The 19,506-nt window shown below is 33.3% G+C and overlaps 3 protein-coding genes across 5 annotated transcripts; 1 reads left to right on the plus strand and 2 right to left on the minus strand.

Annotated features, from left to right (window-relative positions):
* Positions 1–5,855: 5,855 nt before the first annotated feature.
* LOC133691161 (L10-interacting MYB domain-containing protein-like) lies at positions 5,856–8,905 on the minus strand. Of its 2 annotated transcripts, none has more exons than XM_062111530.1 (3): positions 8,717–8,905; positions 6,998–7,333; positions 5,856–6,920 (listed from the first exon to the last, which is right to left on the minus strand). In XM_062111530.1, exons 2-3 carry the CDS (start codon positions 7,325–7,327, stop codon positions 6,339–6,341), a joined length of 912 nt encoding a protein of 303 aa, XP_061967514.1. In that variant the 5' UTR covers positions 7,328–7,333; positions 8,717–8,905; the 3' UTR covers positions 5,856–6,338. The 2 variants fall into 2 exon arrangements, with proteins under 2 accessions (XP_061967514.1, XP_061967513.1); XM_062111529.1 differs by having other exon boundaries at positions 8,591–8,904.
* A 1,485-nt stretch (positions 8,906–10,390) lies between these two features.
* Positions 10,391–13,784, plus strand: LOC133691393 (endoglucanase 2-like). Its single transcript, XM_062111880.1, has 6 exons — positions 10,391–10,855; positions 11,209–11,495; positions 11,860–12,294; positions 12,662–12,800; positions 12,922–13,088; positions 13,211–13,784. Exons 1-6 carry the CDS (start codon positions 10,645–10,647, stop codon positions 13,541–13,543), a joined length of 1,572 nt encoding a protein of 523 aa, XP_061967864.1. The 5' UTR covers positions 10,391–10,644; the 3' UTR covers positions 13,544–13,784.
* Positions 13,785–16,075: 2,291 nt separating this feature from the next.
* On the minus strand, positions 16,076–18,481 carry LOC133691135 (cytokinin riboside 5'-monophosphate phosphoribohydrolase LOG1-like). 2 transcript variants are annotated; one of them, XM_062111482.1, is made up of 7 exons: positions 18,170–18,481; positions 17,648–17,745; positions 17,515–17,545; positions 17,328–17,427; positions 17,030–17,100; positions 16,490–16,633; positions 16,076–16,408 (listed from the first exon to the last, which is right to left on the minus strand). In XM_062111482.1, exons 1-7 carry the CDS (start codon positions 18,302–18,304, stop codon positions 16,313–16,315), a joined length of 675 nt encoding a protein of 224 aa, XP_061967466.1. In that variant the 5' UTR covers positions 18,305–18,481; the 3' UTR covers positions 16,076–16,312. The 2 variants fall into 2 exon arrangements, with proteins under 2 accessions (XP_061967466.1, XP_061967465.1); XM_062111481.1 differs by having other exon boundaries at positions 17,648–17,754.
* Positions 18,482–19,506: the final 1,025 nt, after the last annotated feature.

Consider the following 19,506-nt stretch of genomic DNA (forward strand, 5'->3'; position numbering starts at 1 on the left):
TAGTGTTGTGAGTGTTTTGGAAGATGAAATTCAAGCTAGGGTTTGAAGATAGAGAAGAAGAAAACTTGATTTTTCTTGCATTCTTTCTTTGAATCCTTATCAAAGTAAAGTAAAGAACATGCTCCAAATGTTTATTTTCTTTAATTTTATGTTTTAATGAAGGAACTAAATTATTATGATTATGTGAAATTGTAGGTTTGTGCATTAATTATGGGAATAATGCAAATTATGATCGAACCATGTTAGAAAGCATGAATTATAATTGGGTAAATGTTTAATTTTAAATAAAAAAAATCTTTTCCTCTCTTTTTATTAGAGGTTACGATCAAATAGGAAGATTTGAGAGATTTAAGGTTTTATTGCAATTGTTTAGAAATTGTGGGCAATATAGGCTTATAAATGTTAATAGATGAAATGAGTAACGTTTTTTCAAAGAGAGAAGAAAAATCCCCACTTTCTTTTTTTAAATGAATTTCGGTTAAGAAAAAAAAATTGAAACAATTGAGTTTTGATAAAATTGTTTAGAAATTTTACCAAATTGTAGACAATTAATGTTGATAGGTTAATTGAATAATGATTTTTGTAAAAAGAGAGAAAAATTTTCACCTTCTTTCCTTATTGAAGTTTGCCCATGACACATAAAAAAAAGAAGGGGAAAAAGGTTTTGATTTGGACTTCGTTAATATAAAGGGGTGATTTTAGATGAATTTAGTATATCGTTTGAGAGTTTGGAGAGTTTTATCGATAAAAAAAAAATAAAAAAGGCATTTTTTTCTCCTTGATTTAAAAGTTCAATCAAACTTATTTAAAAATGTTGGATTTAATCAAGAAATATGTAATTAGTATTAGAATTGTACTGGTTCAAATGAATGAGCAATGAGATAGTAAATTGTGTTGGTACAAAAAAAACTACAAGACCTAATCGGCAACAAGGGACCTCTTCATGCACACAGGAATCAGGTAGGTGTTTAACACTTTGAAGTAACTTAATAGCTTATTTCAAATGATTGCAGAAGCAATTTTCTTATATAGTAATTTTAGTATAAAGTCATGAAATAAATAGGTAGTTTAATGCCTTGTTGACTAAACGAGTTCATAAGATTATTTCATAGTTAAGGAAAATAATGTCTTGATAAATAGGTGCATGAATATGATGATTTCCTAGTTAAGATAAATGTTGTCCTTACAAATAAGCAAATTAAGAAAATATAACTTCCTGGTCAATGGGATAAATACCCGGTGTAATGGATAATTGTAGAATTTAATTGATTTAAATTGAAGTTAAATATGTGGGTTTGTTAGAGAAACTTTTGGTTTTTTGTAAATTTATTTCTAATTTGGAAATCGTATTAAGAATTGATGAAATTATTGAATTACTAAATATAAGATATTTCATTTAATGATGTAAGAATTACATTAACGCACATGAATAGTTAGTCCTTAATTTTTTGTTCATCGTAATGTAAAATTTTAATCATGCTTAATATGATTATATTTTTAGATACATCACACCCTCGAAACGAAAAGTAGATGCATGAATATATAATTTTGTTAAGTAATTGATGTTATTGAAAAAACCAATATTTTGTTGTAATACACTTGTGTTTAAGAATTGTAATATTCAACTTAATTACTTACTATTAATGTAATTTAAGATGTTTCTACTATTAAGTAAAAATTTAGTTGGTTGTGTATATATATTTTAAACATAATTACCTTTGAAAGACTTTGATGTTTGTCATGAATTAATTAACTATAAATAATCATTCTATATAAAATTAAAATGAGAATTTGATATTATGATTGAGTTTTAAAGGTCCAGATGATGAGATGATTATTGTGATTGATGTTTACAAGTTAAGAAATATAAAGTCAATAACTTGGTATAAAAAATACAAAGAATACTCGGAAGATATTTCATATATATATATATATATATATATGTATGTATGTATGTATGTATGTATGTATTATAATTTATGATTATATTTAGGGTCATTATAATTTTATTATAGAAGTTTTAAATATTTTTCAATTTAGTCATTGAATTACAATTTATCATATATTATTTTTTCCAATTCAATCTTTATTCTTTTGATTTCTGATTATTTTCCTTTGACTCTTTTATTAAAATTTTGTTGGTTTTAAATTCCATCCTTTAATTAAAGTTTATGTTATTTTATTATTTTCAATTTAGCTCTTATTCTTTTGATTTATTTTTCTTTTTGTTAAACTTTATTTGTTTTTAAATTAACCCTGCATTTTAATTTTTTTTGATGTCCTCTAATTTAATTATTTATTTCAATTTCCTCCCTCATTCCTGAAATCATAATTTTTGTATGGGTTTTTTCTTCGATTTCATCATTTAGCCTTTAATCTGATAGAGAATGGACTTAGAGTTTTTTCATTTGTGATGTTTCTGATCTATTGACATGGGTAATGAGTTTGACAAGTTCATGCGGTTCAACAATTTCTTTTTTCATTTTATTTTATAATTTCATTATTCAATATTTTTTTAAATAGTTTTGTGGTTATCTTCAATTTCTTTTCTATCAGTTTATCTTGTTCTCATGGCTTAGGCCATGGGTTTTGCATACCTGTTTTGTATAAAGGTTTTTTTTTTAATAATTTTGTTTGTAATTAATTTTTAAACAATTCTTTTTATTTTATACGGATGAGCTTTATTTTATATAAAAATATTTATTATGAAATAATACTTCTTATATATTTAGCCTTGCATAATTTTTTTCATTTCATTTTATTCAGTTAGTTTTGTATTTGTTTTTGTTTCTATTATCTTTTACTGGTTTTAATAAACAAATTCAGTAGACACAAATAAATAAATATTTTATTTTGTAAGATCATATATCTTGGCTAACATTCATCTCTTAATTTTTCCAGTTTATCTTTTGGGATTTTATTTATTTATTTACATAAATAATTATTGGATTACTTAATTAGATGCTTGCATGAGCTGGTATTGCGGTTGTTGTTATGGTTTTTAAAAAGTTGTTTTATAAAAAATATTTTTAGTTGAGGTTGGTTTGGAAAAATATATGTTTGGTTAAAACTGTGATTGGAATTGAGATTGAACAAAAAGTAGTTTAATGTGTTTGGTTAAAAAAATGTTTTCAAATTGAGGTTATAAAATAATTAAAAAATATCTTTAATTTAAATATTGTAGATTTAGCTACTATTATTACATCATGAAATAAATAATATTGATATCAAATATTTTTTATTATTCCATTAAACTATATACAATGTCATCACATACGAAATCTATCCAACAATGACTATATTTTTCATGGTTTCTTAAGCACGCAACTGCAAAAATTGAATTTTTTGTTACGTCATCAAGCGATCTTCTTCTAATTTTTTGAATAAAACACAATTAAAATAAAAAAAACTGAATTTTTTTAAATGGGTCGGACCCGTCAAGAACATAATTGGAATTGTGATCAAATTCCACAAATGTTACGTCATCATGCGATATTCTTTTAATTGATGTGGTGTTATTAAATAATATTAAATACTAGTTTTTCGAGTAAAACTTAATTTTTTTAAAAAAATTTTACAATTTCATTACGTACAAATTTTTCCGACAAGAACTACAGTTTTTATGATTTGTTGAGCGTGCAATAAAATTAGGTAAAATATTATCATGAATAAAATTGAGATTACGGTATGAGTAAATTTAATTCAACTTAAACTAATTTTTTTTAAAAAAATATTGTTCACGTTCATGTGAATAGTGTGAGTGAAATCACTTAACTGCACTGGTTTTTTAGAAAAAAAAAACTAAACTTTTCATGTGAACAGTGCGAGTGAATTAATTCACTCGCACTGGTTTTTTAAAGAAAAAAAAACTGACTTAAGTTTAGTGAACAGTCCAAGTGAATTAAAATTCACTCGCACTATACAGTGGAGCATGACCCCACTATACAGCTTCCTGCCCCACGAGAAGCAACCAAATGCTGTTTCTCCAAAATTTGTGGTCTCATCTTGAATTTTAGTGGGTCCAACCAGTGAAAAGCATTTTTTTCCCTTACCAAATGTTGTTTCACCAGCAGCCACATTACCAAACGGACACTTAATTTATACTTTGATTTTTTAGAAAATTGCATGAATACCTAAGGTTTATTCTTAGATAAAAATTATGACTTGTGGCGTTGTGCAGGTCAAATAGCTAGTAGTATAAACTAAAGGTGGTGTTTTTACTGTGCATCATCTCATAAAACACTATTTTTTTTAATATTTTTTTTGCTTTCTAAATCTATAATTCTCTCTCTAATTTTATATTTCAACATTTAGTTTACTCGAGATTGGACTTCATAATTTATTGCAACTTGTTTTATTTATGGTTAGCTCGATCTCATAACCAATATCATGAGTTTGACGAATTAACTTGATAGACTCGAGTTAGGTGGTGCTTTTACTGTGCACCACCTCATAAAATACTATTTATTTCAATAATGTTTTTTTTATAAATCTATATTTCTTTTTTCTAATATCATACTTCAATATGTAACTTATTGAAGATTAAATTTTATAATGTATTGTGATTTGCTTTGTACATGGTTAGTTCAGTATCATAACCCGTGTCATAGGTTTGACAGTTTGACTTTATTTTTTTATATTTTTTTCAATTTCATCTTCTAATATTGGGTTGATTGTAAATTAGGCTTCATGAGTTATTTCAGTTTAATTTCTACGAGGTTATCTCAATCTTTTGACTCGAGTTGTAGATTTGGTGGGATACCCAGTTGACTCGAGTTTTTTTCTTGTCTTCTTTTAATTGATATTTTTTCTATTTCATTATTTAATGTTGAGTTGATTATGAATTGAGCTTCATGATTTATTTTGATTTGCTTTATATGAGGTCATCTTGGTTTTATGACCCAGGTCATGTGTTTTGCGGGTTAACCCAAGTAGACTTGATTTGTTTTATTGAAAATTAAGCTTTATAATTTGTTTTGACTTGCTTTTTATGGGGTTATTACAGTCTCGTGACCTTGGTCGCGAGTTTGGCAGATTAATCCAGGTTTACCTAGGTTATTTCTTTTTTATTGTCTACGAGTTTATCTCACGCCCCATATCACATGTTTGACATGTTAACTCATGTCAATGTTTTTGTTATTTTTTAACTTTTTTTAATTTCATTTGATTTAAAAAAAAAATTACTACAAAAATATTAACAATATCTAAATTTTTTGTATATTAATTTTTTTTATTCTACCTAGATCATATTGATTTCTAATTCAGAAGGTTTTGAAACTTCCGAGCCTCTGCCAAAATGCCAATTCAGAGTATAATAAGAGTTTGTCTGGAAAGACGTAAGATTCCATACTACATCATCCCGGTTCATAATAGTAGTGATTTTCATCATCTTCCACCTGGCTTTGTTAGACTGAATCTTGAATATTGTTGCTCGGAGTACTTCTGATTTCTGAGGCATGACACAAAATACGCACTTTGTAGATTTTGTTCTTAGTCATCGCCAATAGCCAGAATTTGACAAGTCGAGCTTTATCATTTATGTTAGGGGTAGAAAATTGGTGCGCCGTAGAGGAGAATTTTTCCAAGAGCATCTGACATCAGCCTAGATGGTAGATTGACCTTCAAGTTAGCATGCCGTGGCCCAATTGGGACAAGTATAGTTCATGAGCAAAATTAACACCCGCAGTTAGCGCTCCTCTGTAATGGACCTTCATACCAAGTAAAGAGGACCACTGCCGAGTGCGATCCACAAGCATAGTGTAAACCCTAACCCGGGACAAGGTATATAATGCTCATCCACAACCCCAACTTTTTTTTAAAATAAAAATAAAAAAAGTCAACGAAAATGGATAGAATTAGAATATAATGCTTATCCACAAGCAGCTCGAATGCTCGATACTTTCCTTACTGTTAATAGGTCAACCTACAGGTCAATCATCGAGATTTTTTTCCTTTTCCTATTCTTTTTTCAACCCTTACTGGTCTAGATCACAGGTTGACTTGCAAAAGCTGGTCTGGACTTCAAAACCATGGCCAGATGGCTCTCACCACCCGCAATGGAAAACACTACTAACAAATGGCACCAAGATTGCAAATACGGTCCAAGTGCCTTGTGGGTGGTGAAAATCACAGATCAATCACGAATAACCGAAAGTGCCTAGCAGCGTGCTAGCCTTGCCACTACTAAAACCCATGTACATCAAGATTTTAGGCCATGATATGGATATTCTGCTACTTAAAACTAAGAGTGGCAATAAAGATCTTTGAGGGAGCGGAGCAAAACGATGCGGGGCGGGAGGGGTTTAAAATGACATGCCTTAACCTACAAAATGATTATATCAACCACACTTGCCCTGCAACCAAGTCAACCGTAGGTCATCACCTTTCAGAGAGAGAAAGGTCTCTCGTAAGGTGGGGTCTTCAAAAAGGTCCAAAGCTGCAAAGTAAAGGTGCTGGTCAATCTTTTGAATCTCATCCAGAGCTTCAATACAATTAGTTATAGTAAATCTCTCCTCATCTTGTCTTGCGGCAACTTCCCTCCGCTTCGACGCAGCTACCATCTCCAACAAGGCTTCTGCCATAGCTTCATTAAGTTCTTGATCCCTATTATTCTGCTCTGAAGAAGGTGTCTCAGACGGACGTTTCCTTTTTCTTTCCCCTGCATTCTTCACTGCCTTTTCTGATGATGCAGAATTTCCTTTTGATAATTTTGATGATGATGATGGATCTTCGGAACGAGGGGTTCCGCCATCTGGCCATGAAATTCTACCTGCAATATCATTTCCAACAGATTTGTCCAAACCCTCAAAGTGACTTGATTGGGCATACTTCCCATCAGCTGATGTATCTGTGAAAATCTTGCAGAGTTGCTCATATATGGGACAGTCCTTGACTTTAACTGTCTCAGGCCTAGGCTGTGCCTGTAAGTAGAAGTTATCAGAATGCAAAATAAGATGATCAAGAAGTGAAACAGGGTAACTGCAGGAAAGAAACACACCCCAAAAGAATCTTCCCACAAATCAAATCCAACACCACAGGGATCCACCAATGCAAATTCATTTCGAGCAAATGCTGACTTCACATTATTGAATCGTGTCCGCAGTACATCAAGGTGCTTTCTCAGTTGATTGTTATTAAATTTTGAACCCGTCTCCTTGTTGAATTCATCACGTATGTGATTCCAAGTTTTCTTGTCAAAAACATTATTTGGTCTGTTTCCTAGCTGAATCTGCTGCACTACCAAGTCTGCAAATATCCTATCAAGGGATGGTGTCCACCTTGTTCTAAAACGTTCTTGCTTAGATTGATTACCAGTTTCACCTTCCATGTACAACTACATAAAGCACATTTGAAGTCAGAAAAACAACTACCAATAAGATTATCAGAAACTCCCCAGTTGAAAAGAAGATTGTTCAAATGCAAAGATAACAAAATAACAATCAGGTTCCAGGCCAAACATGGATCGGAAAACATAATACAGAGTACTACACTACTATTAGATAAATCCATATATCTAATCTTAATGGACTAAATAAATCCATCAACATCATATATCGAATCCCAATCGACTAAATAAGAGTATGTTTGGCATGAATTGTAAAAAAGACTTTTGACTTTGAGTCATAATTCAAAAGGTTGTTTTTCATAAATAACTCGTAACAAAAATAAGTTAAAATAAAGTATGTTTGGTAAAAATTACTCAAAGCAACTTTTGTAAAGAATAGATGTAGTAGTATAAATTAGAATTCACAAGTGAAGAGTTATTCCTAGCCACACATATTTATGACTTTTTTTATGAGTCAATAGTTAAAAAACAACTTTAATCAATTTGCAAAAGTCACACCGAACAACACATAAATCCATCCAAAACGATCATATGATTAACAAGAATCACACACGCACAAATCTATCATAATTATTCCCAGAACTTGTAATCATCCCCTTAAGTTAAATTCTGAATCAAACAATTCCTCAATACACACATAAGACCATCAATGGAGTCCCCCCTGCAAACATATACGGTCACAAAAACAGCATCATTTGTCGACAACATCAGCAACTCCACAGTTTCACATTCTGCTTTCTAACTTCACTCTTCGTCCATCAGTTTTGCCACAAATCACACAATTTCAAAATTCGGTTTCTTATCAATAACACTAAGATCCACGAGCATCGAAAATTCTAATCAAAATAAATAAACAAACATATCTTTTTTTCAAATGCATCACATTGAAATGTTAAAAACTACAAGTTTCTAGGCTAATAAACTCATCATTACGGAGCGCTGCGGTCATGGAGTACCGCAACATCACACGATTCACAGAACTATATTAATTCAAATTCACTCCTAAAACTCAAAACTTAAACACAGATGCTCAGTTTTAGTGACGCGCCTGCTCGCATTCATGGACTTCTTAATCACGTTATTAACAACAGTTATAGTTGTAATTAACCATTCAAAATATATTCTTTGCTAATAAATCTATATGTTCTAGCCATTTTGAATACCTAATTGTTCGCCTGATTAAACCCTAAACGAGAGCAAAAATAAACAGAATAAAAGTTAATTGCGTGATCAAAGGCAAGGTACCTGATCGGCAGGAAATTAACGGGAAGCCAGAGAATGGAGAGTGAGAGAGGCGTCACTCCGGCACCAAGCGCCGTCGGTCTTGGCGGAAATAATAAACTAGGTTAAAAAAAAGAAGAAGGAATTTACCTTTTAATCGTTTGCTTAAAAAACTGGTGCCTGGAATTGGTGTTGAGTGATTGATTAATCAGGTGCGATGGAATTGAAGAGAGACAAATACATGTCAGTAGCTGATTGGTTGTCTCTTGGGCTTTGATAGCGGCAAGTTTTCTAAGTCACGTTGGTGGCGACTCGACCATGGAAACGGCCGCGTTTTGGGAAATGGGCTAACTTTGCTCCCTATCTTGATAAATAACGGGTCCTCAGCCGAATTGCAAAATAAGATTGAATTAATCGAATTATCTAAAGTATTTATAAAAACAGACTTGAAATTAATTAAACTGAACAGGTTTTTTAATATTTTTTATTAAAAAAATAATAAAAAATTGGTTCATTTTAGTGCAATTTAAAAGCTAAAACCGTTAAATTATAAATTTATCTAAAAACATTTTTAACGTTGAATAAATAAAAAATATTTATTTCCCCATCAAGTCTCTGCAATTTAGAACTATAACATGAAAAGGAATATATATGGAAATTATTCCAAAATTTCTTTAGGCAACACAATAATGCATCCCTTTAAACAAAATTAGGTCTCTCTCTGCCCAGGGCATTTCTCAACTGGCATTTATGCTCTCTCCTAAAAAACTATAGAAAAACTATGAGTTTGAACCTCTTATTTATAATAAAAAGAAAAAACTTTCTTGCTATTAATAATAATTAAAGAATCCCTACTGAAGTAAAAGTTTTAGGTATAAATTTCATAATATCATAATTATAAAATCTGATTTAGTGATTTATCTGAGAGGGTTAATTACTATTTTTTTTAAAAAAATAACATTAAAATAATGTTATTTTAATAAAAAAATTAATAAATTTTGATTTTATTTTACTCTCAGTCGACTAATTTATAAATTAATTTAAGTTATTGATAGAGTTAAATTCAATTAATTTTTTATTATATTTATTTTTTAAGTCAAATTAATCTAATTTCATAGGTAACCGATTCAAGTTTTACAACCATTTTGTACTTTGAGGTAGCGAAATATATCTCATCTTCTTGGACCTCAACATTTACCAGAAAACAGGGGGTCACACTTACCAACTCTTTTAATAGTCTGTCTCTTTCTCTGAAATGGACACCACACCAACATCCTGGCTGCCATCTTCTTGTCACTGAAGCCCGTAGCCATTACTGGTGTTTGCTTTAAAAACACAGCTGACCATCACAAATCAGCTTCAAAGCATAAACAGATCCACAGTCCTTATCGTCAGTGACCCGATTGAACGGTCCATATAGAACGGGTCCCATTATTAAACGGCAGACACGAGTCCTCTCTCTTGACCAAGTCAGCATCCATCTCTGATTTCACGAAGGGAAACTTACAAAACTTCAAAGAGAACAAGAAGAAATTATTACCTAGCCACTGTACTGTCAGTCACATTTCATTTCAGTCCTTATACTTTATGTTTTTTCAATATTTGTATACTTTATAACACTAAAGAAATGCATAAAAAAAGAGTAATTAACAGGCACCTTCCCTTGAGCTATAGGATCAATATGAAAAGAATTAAAACTATGGAGACCAAAATGAAAACTGTCGAATCATAGTTTTTAGTAGGAAAATAATAATACGACTGTCGGTGTCTCGTTTTGTGCCGAAGACTAGAGGCAAAAGGTTAATTAACTATTTAATTAACAATCTAACTTAACCGTAGCTTTGATAAGTAGGATTCTGGCGCCTAAAGCAACCATCTTTTCCACTACTATCATTTCGCTTTCCATGTGATAACAAACACCTTGAACACAACAACCAAAAGCCAGCCCAAATTTCTTCCTTGCATTGCTCAATGCAAGCACACGAGGAGTGCCCTTTATCGTAGAATTTCATTTTCTTCAGATATGGACGTTAAAGATTTGATCTTGATTTGGTTTTGAGTGATTTAGTTTTGCTAAAATGAGAGTGAAACCAAGTTCTAGAGGTTGCTGTTGGTGGTTTTTGGTGGTAGTAACATTGGCATTGGTTTATGATGCCATTGTTTATACAGTCCAAAAGAAAACTGAGAAATCTGAAGGGGCTGCTCCTATTACAGGGCCTTCTGGTGCTATTGAGAAGAAATATGCTGATGCTCTCAAAATTGCTATGCAATTCTTTGACATTCAAAGATGTATGTTCTCTTTCCCTTACTTTAGTTTCGGTCACTATTCTATGCTCGAAGCATTCTTTTTCTTGAACACATGATTATAATTCTGACTGTTTAAAGTTAATACACAATGTAAGGAAGCAACGAAAAGGACTGGGATTTGGTTTTGATTGTTGTTGTTTTGAATTGATAGCACAAGTTAGGATCTTTTCTTGAGCTTAGAAGCCTTGTTTTATCTATCTTTGATTTGATTACTAAGAAATTTTGTCTTGGTAGCTCTGGTTGTCTCTATTTTTATTGCATTGCAATCTTCTGTACCTTGTAATTATCTTTCTGGTTATGAATGTTAACACTAAGATGATACTTAATTAATCCAGCTGGCGAGTTGGGATATAGTAACAAGTTTAGTTGGAGAGGGGATTCAGCTCTTACAGATGGAAGTCAAGCGAAATTGGATCTTTCAAAAGGCATGTATGATGCTGGGGATCTTATGAAGTTTGGTTTTCCAATGGCTTTTACTGCTACAGTACTTTCATGGGCCATCCTTGAGTATGGAGGTCAAATGGCTGTAGTGAATCAGTTGGATCCGGCACAAGATTCGCTCAAATGGATCACTGACTACCTTATCAATGCGCATCCTGAAGAGAATGTGCTCTACGTTCAAGTTAGTTCCTTTTCCATAGCCACTAAATGTTTCTATTTTGAGTCATGATGTTATTTGCAAGCCTTAATAAGCTATACTCAGAGCACTTGAAGTGGAAGAAACTTGAAATTTATGCTGATTGTTTGGGGGTATTTAAGTTCCAGAGTTTGGCCTTTTTCTGTCATTGTCAAGGCTTTCCCTGAAACTGGAATCTTATTATTGGAGAAAAAATCAAACTAATCTAGTGAGCCATTTGATCAAGGTAGTGATGAATCAAAATGTGAGCTGCAACCTTCCCTAGAGCTATGCTAGTAACTTTATCTTTCATCTGCAGAATCCTGGATATGAACAATTTCTTATATGATTAGCTATCATTTGGGAACAGGTTGGTGACCCTGAAATTGATCATGGTTGTTGGGAAAGACCTGAAGTTATGAGTGAAAAGAGGCCACTTACTCAGATTAATACATCTTCTCCTGGGACAGAAGTTGCAGCTGAAACTGCAGCAGCTTTGGCTTCAGCATCTTTGGTGTTTAAATCTGATTCCAGATATTCAAGCGCGCTGCTTAAGCATGCTAAAGAGTTGTTTACTTTTGCCGACAAATATAGAGGTTCTTATAGTGAAAGTATCCCAGAAGTTTCCACGTATTACAACTCAACAGGATACGGGGATGAGCTCTTGTGGGCAGCTAGTTGGCTCTATCATGCAACGGGGGATAAATCATATCTTCAGTATGTGACTGGGAAAAATGGTGAAGTCTTCGCACAATGGGGAAGTGCAACATGGTTCAGTTGGGATAACAAACTTGCAGGAACACAGGTATCTGTCATGTTCCGAGTAATTGGATGTAAATTTTATTCCCTTTTTTCTTTTAATCTTAGGACATGTTCTACATTTGGCATACGTATGTTTAAAGCATACTGATTTCATTCCAAGACAGAGTTATGTTCTTTTACTTTTAAATTATGCCAAAATTTACAAAATCATTGGTGTGATTGGTGTTCATTGGTTCTCTTTCCTGAAGGTACCATCTCTAAAATTTCTCAAGTCAAGATCCTCGTTTGTTTGGAATGTGTTCAGATATAGATCATGGTCTAATTTCTTGGAAACTAAGATACCTTACACTAGGCCTTGAACTGTGAAGTACATTTCTTCAACAACATTTATTCATTTATTCTGGATGCAGGTTTTGCTGTCGAGACTAACTTTCTTTGGCAACAAAGACACCTCAAACTCAGGCCTTCAGATGTATAGGAAAACAGCCGAGGCTGTTATGTGCAGTCTCATCCCAGATTCTCCAACGGCCACACAGAGTAGAACAGATAGTAATATTCTTTTTCACAGCTACCTAATATTCTTGATATTCAAAATGTGTGGCACATGTTCAAAGTTTTAATAAAATTTTATACCCAATTACTGCGGCCTTATTTCCACTTATTGGTGCAGGTGGTCTTATATGGGTCAGTGAATGGAATGCTTTGCAGCATCCCGTTGCTTCTGCATTTTTAGCTTCTCTTTACAGCGATTACATGCGTAGTTCAGGAACTGCAAAGCTATCCTGCAATGGATATTCATATAAACCATCAGATCTTCGGAAATTTGCTAAATCCCAGGTGGGTTTCCCATGTTATATTTGTTTCATACATAGTATAGGCTTTAGGATGTGACGAATTACCATGTCCAAGAGCCATGATTACTTGCAAACCTGATAATGCTGTATTATCTTACTTTTTAGGCTGATTATGTCTTGGGAAATAATCCTATGAAGATGAGCTTTCTTGTTGGGTATGGCGAGAATTATCCACAATATGTGCATCATAGGGGAGCTTCAATCCCAGCTGATGCAAAAACTGGTTGCAAAGATGGCTGGACATGGCTTGAAAGAAAGGAACCTAATCCCAACGTAGCAACTGGAGCACTTGTTGGCGGTCCCTTCTTAAATGAAACATTTGTCGATGATCGCAACAATTCAATGCAGGCAGAGCCAACCACCTATAACGGTGCTGTGATTGTTGGCCTCCTCTCAGGTCTTGTCACCACTTCTTCTGCAGTTCCATCTTTCACCTAAATCAATCCTGGTATATAATTAGGTACACATTGTTTGTATCGTATTAGCTGTGGTCGTGAGATGTTCACTTCAAATTAGTGTTCAATAGCTTGTTTCATACAATTAAGTTTGAGACAAGATTCTAGTGCATGGAGCTCTTTTCTCTTGTTCTTGAGGGAGGGCCTTGAATATAAATGTTCTTCTAGCAGTATTTTTCTGCCAATTTTGTTGAAATTATATGGTGTTCTGCTCTTTTGCTTTATGTATTCTCTTCCGCTTTGTTACTTCTTAATAGACTCTGAAAGTTCTAAAACTTCTGCTATATCAAAATCGAAAGAAACCAAGGCAGGATCTTCTTAAGAGCAGTGCAGCACAGGAAAAAAAAGAAAGAAAGAAACTTACCGTTGCTGATTAGAGAAACTAAAACTAACCCTTTGGCAAACGTGAGCCATGATACTCACAAAATTATAAATTAAAACTAAACCTTTCTGAAAATTTGTTGGATAATAGTCTTCAGACTGATTAAGGTGGCGTTTTGTTCATGGAATGGTATGATTTGGCTCAGCATGTCCAATGGGCAGCAGAAGAAGTGTAAAGTCAGAGAAAGCCAGTGTAGTTTCCCATTTGAGAGCTATGATGGGACGAATCTTTGTTTCAAGTACTCTCCCTACACTACACCCAGATTCGCCGAAATACGTGCAGGATCATCATTAGGACCATCATACTTGCCGACCATCGATGAACTCAAGCCTCTCCCTCCCTTCACCCACTTTGACGAAGGCAAGATTTAATTCCAAGTTTGTGGTGCTCAGCCAGAATACTTTATCACTAAGGTTAGTTGGCAGATTCGCGATTTTCTCTTACTGACGAAAGACAAAAAGGAAACCATGCACGTTATGCAAGAACAGGTTTTGAAGCAACAATCCAAGCTACGAGAAAGGTTTCATCTTCCCGAAAGATTTGGTGATGATTTTCGTACCAAGCTCATGACTCGTATGCAATTGTTGATGGAGACTCCCTGAAGAAGCATTGTCATTTTCCACCAACAGCATGAGCACAGAACTCCCACATTACTATCAAGTATATGCTTGTCCAAAAACAGAAAGCACAGTAGAAAAAGAGGTTGAAATAACTACTCAATTGGACTGATTGAAAACTCATGTTCATACAAATTTAATGCAATCAGAGATCCATTGCTAAATATTTTATCTATTCTATGGCCACTAGATACCATCTCCACCAGAAATCATGACCCACCATTGGCATAACATTGTTGATAAGTATGGAGTTCAAAAAGGTCCTCTCCTTTTGGTTTCCATTCACGACCCAACAGAAACTTCTAGGAAAATGCCATTTCCACATGTGAGCACTAACTTGTACATCGTCCCTAGGTCCTTATCTGCAACACCAACAGTTATCATCACCAAGAGTAAAGAGCGAGGCAACTATACTATCCACCATTCCTTTCCTCCTTCCTCTTGTGCACGAGTCACTTGTCCATGGCCCTTCTTGGTACGATCAGGATAGGTGTCCTTGTTCCTTCAATTATTCACTTAAACAGCTTGGTCTTCTGAATCCTTTGACTCCCAAGCACCCCACCTAGCTAGATTCCTGCGTAAAGTCTCCATCTAGATGACAAAAAAATCTTTTCCGCAAATTATTCTGTGTTTTGCTTTATCACAATACCTTACGTTTGTTAGGACTTATCATTCAAGATGTTTCTTTACATTAAGGATGTTTTTTTTGTGAAGTGCTTCTGAAATATACAAAATAAAATTAGAAAGCATACACACATCAATTTAAGTCCTTTGCAGCCTAAGAAAAATAGCAATTTCAACTGTCATTTTCTATACGGCATCTACATAAAGTATATATCTCCTTTTATTTACTATTTTAAAATATAAAAATTTATTTTAAAACTGCTTTATTCCTATCTTTATTATTTTTGTTTTTTCTGTTTTGAAATAGTAACAAAATATCACGTCTTGTCTGGTACTTGAGATATGTTTAGGAATACGATAGCTTTTGCTTTTGATATTTTTCAAATGGGTTTTGTCTTGAAAAAATTTTGATATTTTTTTTAGTGTTTTTCTAATAATTTTAATTTACTAATATAAAAAATATTTTTAAATAAAAACACATATTGCATCACAGTGCTGATCACCCCCTTGTAGCAAATCAAGGAAGAAGAAGAGGCATAAACTCGATATTTGAGACCAGAAGAGGATTAATTCGTACTCAAGAAATGAGAAATGGGATCTTTTAACCAAAAACGCACATATATTATAAAGTATACTGTGATATTGATGTGAGAAACCAGTAAAGTTTTTTGGGCCAATGCCCTTATTGATCCTTTTCATGATTTTGTCTTACATAAACATCCCTATCAGTCTCCTTTCATGAAATTAATTTATAACAACCCATCGATTCAAGACATGACATCAATGTACTCTCTCTTCTTCTTCTTCTTCTTCTTCTTCTTTCTTTCTTTTTTTTTTCTTTAATTGGATTAAGCAATTAATGTACAAAAACACACAATTAGTACTACCGACATAGGAAACTAGTAATAATTAAACTCACTGGTAAAACTCTAATTCAAAAATAGAATAAAAATAATGACAAAAAACAAGGAAAAAATTAAAATTTAAAAATCATATCATCATCCACACACACACAGCTAACTAAAAGAAACTGTGGTGGCACTTCTTAATGGAGCTCACATCTAGAAAGATTTTCCAGAATCTATGGTCAATATTTCTTCTCCATCATGTTTAGGAGTATCTGATCAAGTCAGCGAGAGATATCAGACTTTATTGGGTAGCCCAGTTGCTGCTCCATCTCCCAACTTAGCTTTGACGCCACCCCAGAATGCTCAGCTTCATAATCCTATATGTACACCAAAATCATATGAGAAATTGACGGCCTAGACCATGTTGACTGCGTTCAAGAAGATGAAAAAATTTGTACCTCAAGCTTGCACATGAGTTCATGGGCAGTGTGGGCTGAAACAATAATGTGTCGGGCAGCTGGTGTTACGAATCCTTCATCGACAGCCTTGTCTATGAATGATAGAAGGGAGTTGTAGTACCCATCGACATTCAACAACCCCACCTGAAACCAAGAAAAAAGTAAATGTTTCTTTTACTCTTTTACCCTCTTTTATATTTAAATGAAAAGTATTTTTGTTTTGTTTTTTCAAGCCCATGTTATCTCCTATTGTTTTTCACCGCCTTGACATGATCATCAAGTAATTATCAAAGAGTAACATGCTAATTTCATTGTAAATTCTTTGAAATTGACTTTTTCCAAAAATTCTTTTACATTCAATGTGTAGATTCGATTAACCCGCATGTAGCTGAAAAAAAAACTAAAACTACGTCGTTTTAGTTTTAGTTAAAAATCGGATCAACAAGTTATTGAATTGAGTTTAACTGGAATAACTTCAACGCTAGGGCAGTGAAATTGAAGATAATTCTTGCATAAATATATGAAGAAAATCTTCAATACCGGTTTATCGTGGATTCCCAATTGAGCCCAAGTGATGACCTCCAAGAGTTCTTCCAAGGTTCCATACCCGCCTGTGAGAGGATTTTGAGTTAAATTCACTGTGTCCAATATGGTTACTTGACCGTTGTATCCACAGTTATCTTGAGTTGTAAAATCTTATGAGCTCAATGATCGGCTTGCATTTATTGGTAAATTATAAGAGATTGAGTTGCACTTCAACCAGTACGAGGCAGGTAATTTAAACATCAACATAATTATTGCTCGAAGTGTTGATTAATTTCTTATTTTAGGAAAGTACCTGGTAAGGCTATAAATGCATCAGCTTGGCGAGCCATTTCAGCTTTGCGTTGGTGCATACCTGATACAGCTCTTACTTCTCCCACAGTCTCCCCTGTAATCTGAAATTACCACAATAAATAATTAAGATTCTGCGCTTATAACCCTTTTCTCCAAGTGATTTTAAGCTGATTAATTAAAGTAACTACCTCTCTTGGCATAAGAGTCTTGGGAATAACTCTGCAACAAAGAAGGGAAAAAAATGAGAGAACTCAAGATAAATACGAGAGGGAGAAGTGACAGAGGGAGAGGGAAGTGGGAAACCAAAGGCAAAAACATTACCCCAACACATGGCGGCCACCATCATATACAGCTTGAGAGATCAAGCCCATGAGACCAATGCTGCCTCCTCCATAAACCAAGTCAATGTTCCTTTCAACCTGCAAAATCTTTATTGTTCTTAATTTTTTTTAATTAACAAAAATTACGTGTTTAAGTGTAAAATCTACCTGTCCAATATAAAACAATATAATCACAACTACACTCAATTATTTGGATAATTCTTTAGTTTCATTTAATCCAAACAGAGCAGAAAAGGCAGAGGATTGCTCCTGAATGGAGCCCTGCAGGTGCTGATCTTATTGTCCCTCACTAAACTTCTCAGCCTCTTTGACAAAACCTCAAGCTACTTTGCTCAACAGGTGCTGATCTTATATTCTTGATACAATATATATAAGACTCCTGAGAAACGCCCAAGTTGTGTAATTCTTAAAAGAAAACATTGAAGCCTTGACAAGAACATTAGCATAAGCCTAGGATTTAATTTCTGTAGAGAGAGCAAGTACTAAGTAGTAGTATATATACCAGTTGTTTGCCAAGCTGAACAGCAGCATGCTGGTAATTAGGATTCTTGCCGGGGCTGCTGCCACAGAACACACAGACACGTCTAAATCTTGATTTCATCGAAGGCTGACGTTGCTGTTGATGTGGAATTTCCATGGGTGAAAGTGCTTAATTAGCAAATAATATGTTTTGCTTAAAAGAGGATTGTCGAGACAAAGAGATGGAAGGAAAGAAAGAAGAGGATGAGGAGAATGTGTGTTGTTGTGTTGGGCTATGGGCAGCCTATTACTACTGCTTTCTATTGAAAACAAAGGCCGAAAGTAAGGGAAATAAAAACGCTGCCATTGGCCCCTTTTTATATCAAAAAATGGATGCCCCTCGACACTCGCACGCTTCACACGTCACCCATATCCATATATATATATATATAAACGAAATTCACATTGAATTTTTAAGATGGAGGTTTCTCTATCACAAAGAAGAATTATTCATGTGTAGTTGTTTATCTTGACGTTAATATATTACATGTGAATCTCGATTGCATACCCAAGGAAAAAACCCCAAGCGCTCCGTGCTCTCATGCAAATTTATTTAATCCGGCACCGCCTATAACACGTTGAGTATGTTAACTTGAGCTATCCGGGTCAATTCAAGACAAGGCAGTATTTTTTAAAAATTTAATTTTAAAAATTTTAAATTTATTTTAAAACAATCAAATTAAATTTTAATTAGATAAATAACTTATTGCTCTTTCAATTTAATTTAAAATTTAGCTCGGCTTAGGAGCTAAATCAACAAACTATTGATTTAATCTATTAAATCAAACCGAGTTTAATAATAATATTATCTTTCATATATCATAATGTTTGTTTATTTTTCTTACATTAAAGTTCGATCAACTAAATTTTGAATAGCCTATTTGCTAATGATGCCAGATTCTCTCCCATGCTTTATTTTCCACGACAAATGTGAATGTGTAAATCAATGGGAAATCCAATCAACTATATGGATATAATTCAATCAGTAAGTTCTAAAAATAGCTATTTAAACAGACTAAAATATTCTCTCTAATTCGTTATTTTCTGAGAAGTATTCTGATGTGTAAGTTAATGGGCATCAACTCTTCAAGTGATGTTTAATTGGGATTTGTTGTTTTATATTTTTTTTCTTCACTTTTTTGTTTTACATTTATTTTTAATTAATTACGCGGATGGCATGTCACGTTAATATACGTACTAACAAGTAAAATAAATAAATAAAATTGAATAGAGTCAAAAGACGTCTATTTAGAAGAATTTAACTTTATAAGAGCTGATTGAAATAAAGCATAGAGAGAAATCAAAGATATGACGTGTGAT

The sequence above is a fragment of the Populus nigra genome, chromosome 4, assembly GCF_951802175.1.
Source record: "Populus nigra chromosome 4, ddPopNigr1.1, whole genome shotgun sequence".
Lineage (NCBI taxonomy): Eukaryota > Viridiplantae > Streptophyta > Magnoliopsida > Malpighiales > Salicaceae > Populus > Populus nigra.

What these genes read in the sequence shown, in the direction of transcription:
- LOC133691161 (XM_062111530.1), bottom strand. Translation starts at nt 7,327, where the DNA reads ATGGAAGGTGAAACTGGTAATCAATCTAAGCAAGAACGTTTTAGAACA. An exon ending in TGTGGGAAGATTCTTTTGGG is followed by an intron (nt 6,921 to 6,997) that starts GTGTGTTTCTTT and finishes TTCTACTTACAG; the next exon opens with GCACAGCCTAGGCCTGAGAC.
- LOC133691393 (XM_062111880.1), top strand. Translation starts at nt 10,645, where the DNA reads ATGAGAGTGAAACCAAGTTCTAGAGGTTGCTGTTGGTGGTTTTTGGTG. An exon ending in ATTCTTTGACATTCAAAGAT is followed by an intron (nt 10,856 to 11,208) that starts GTATGTTCTCTT and finishes TAATTAATCCAG; the next exon opens with CTGGCGAGTTGGGATATAGT. An exon ending in ACAAACTTGCAGGAACACAG is followed by an intron (nt 12,295 to 12,661) that starts GTATCTGTCATG and finishes TTCTGGATGCAG; the next exon opens with GTTTTGCTGTCGAGACTAAC.
- LOC133691135 (XM_062111481.1), bottom strand. Translation starts at nt 18,304, where the DNA reads ATGGAAATTCCACATCAACAGCAACGTCAGCCTTCGATGAAATCAAGA. An exon ending in GGTGGCCGCCATGTGTTGGG is followed by an intron (nt 17,546 to 17,647) that starts GTAATGTTTTTG and finishes TCTTTGTTGCAG; the next exon opens with AGTTATTCCCAAGACTCTTA. An exon ending in TGCATTTATAGCCTTACCAG is followed by an intron (nt 17,101 to 17,327) that starts GTACTTTCCTAA and finishes ATCCTCTCACAG; the next exon opens with GCGGGTATGGAACCTTGGAA.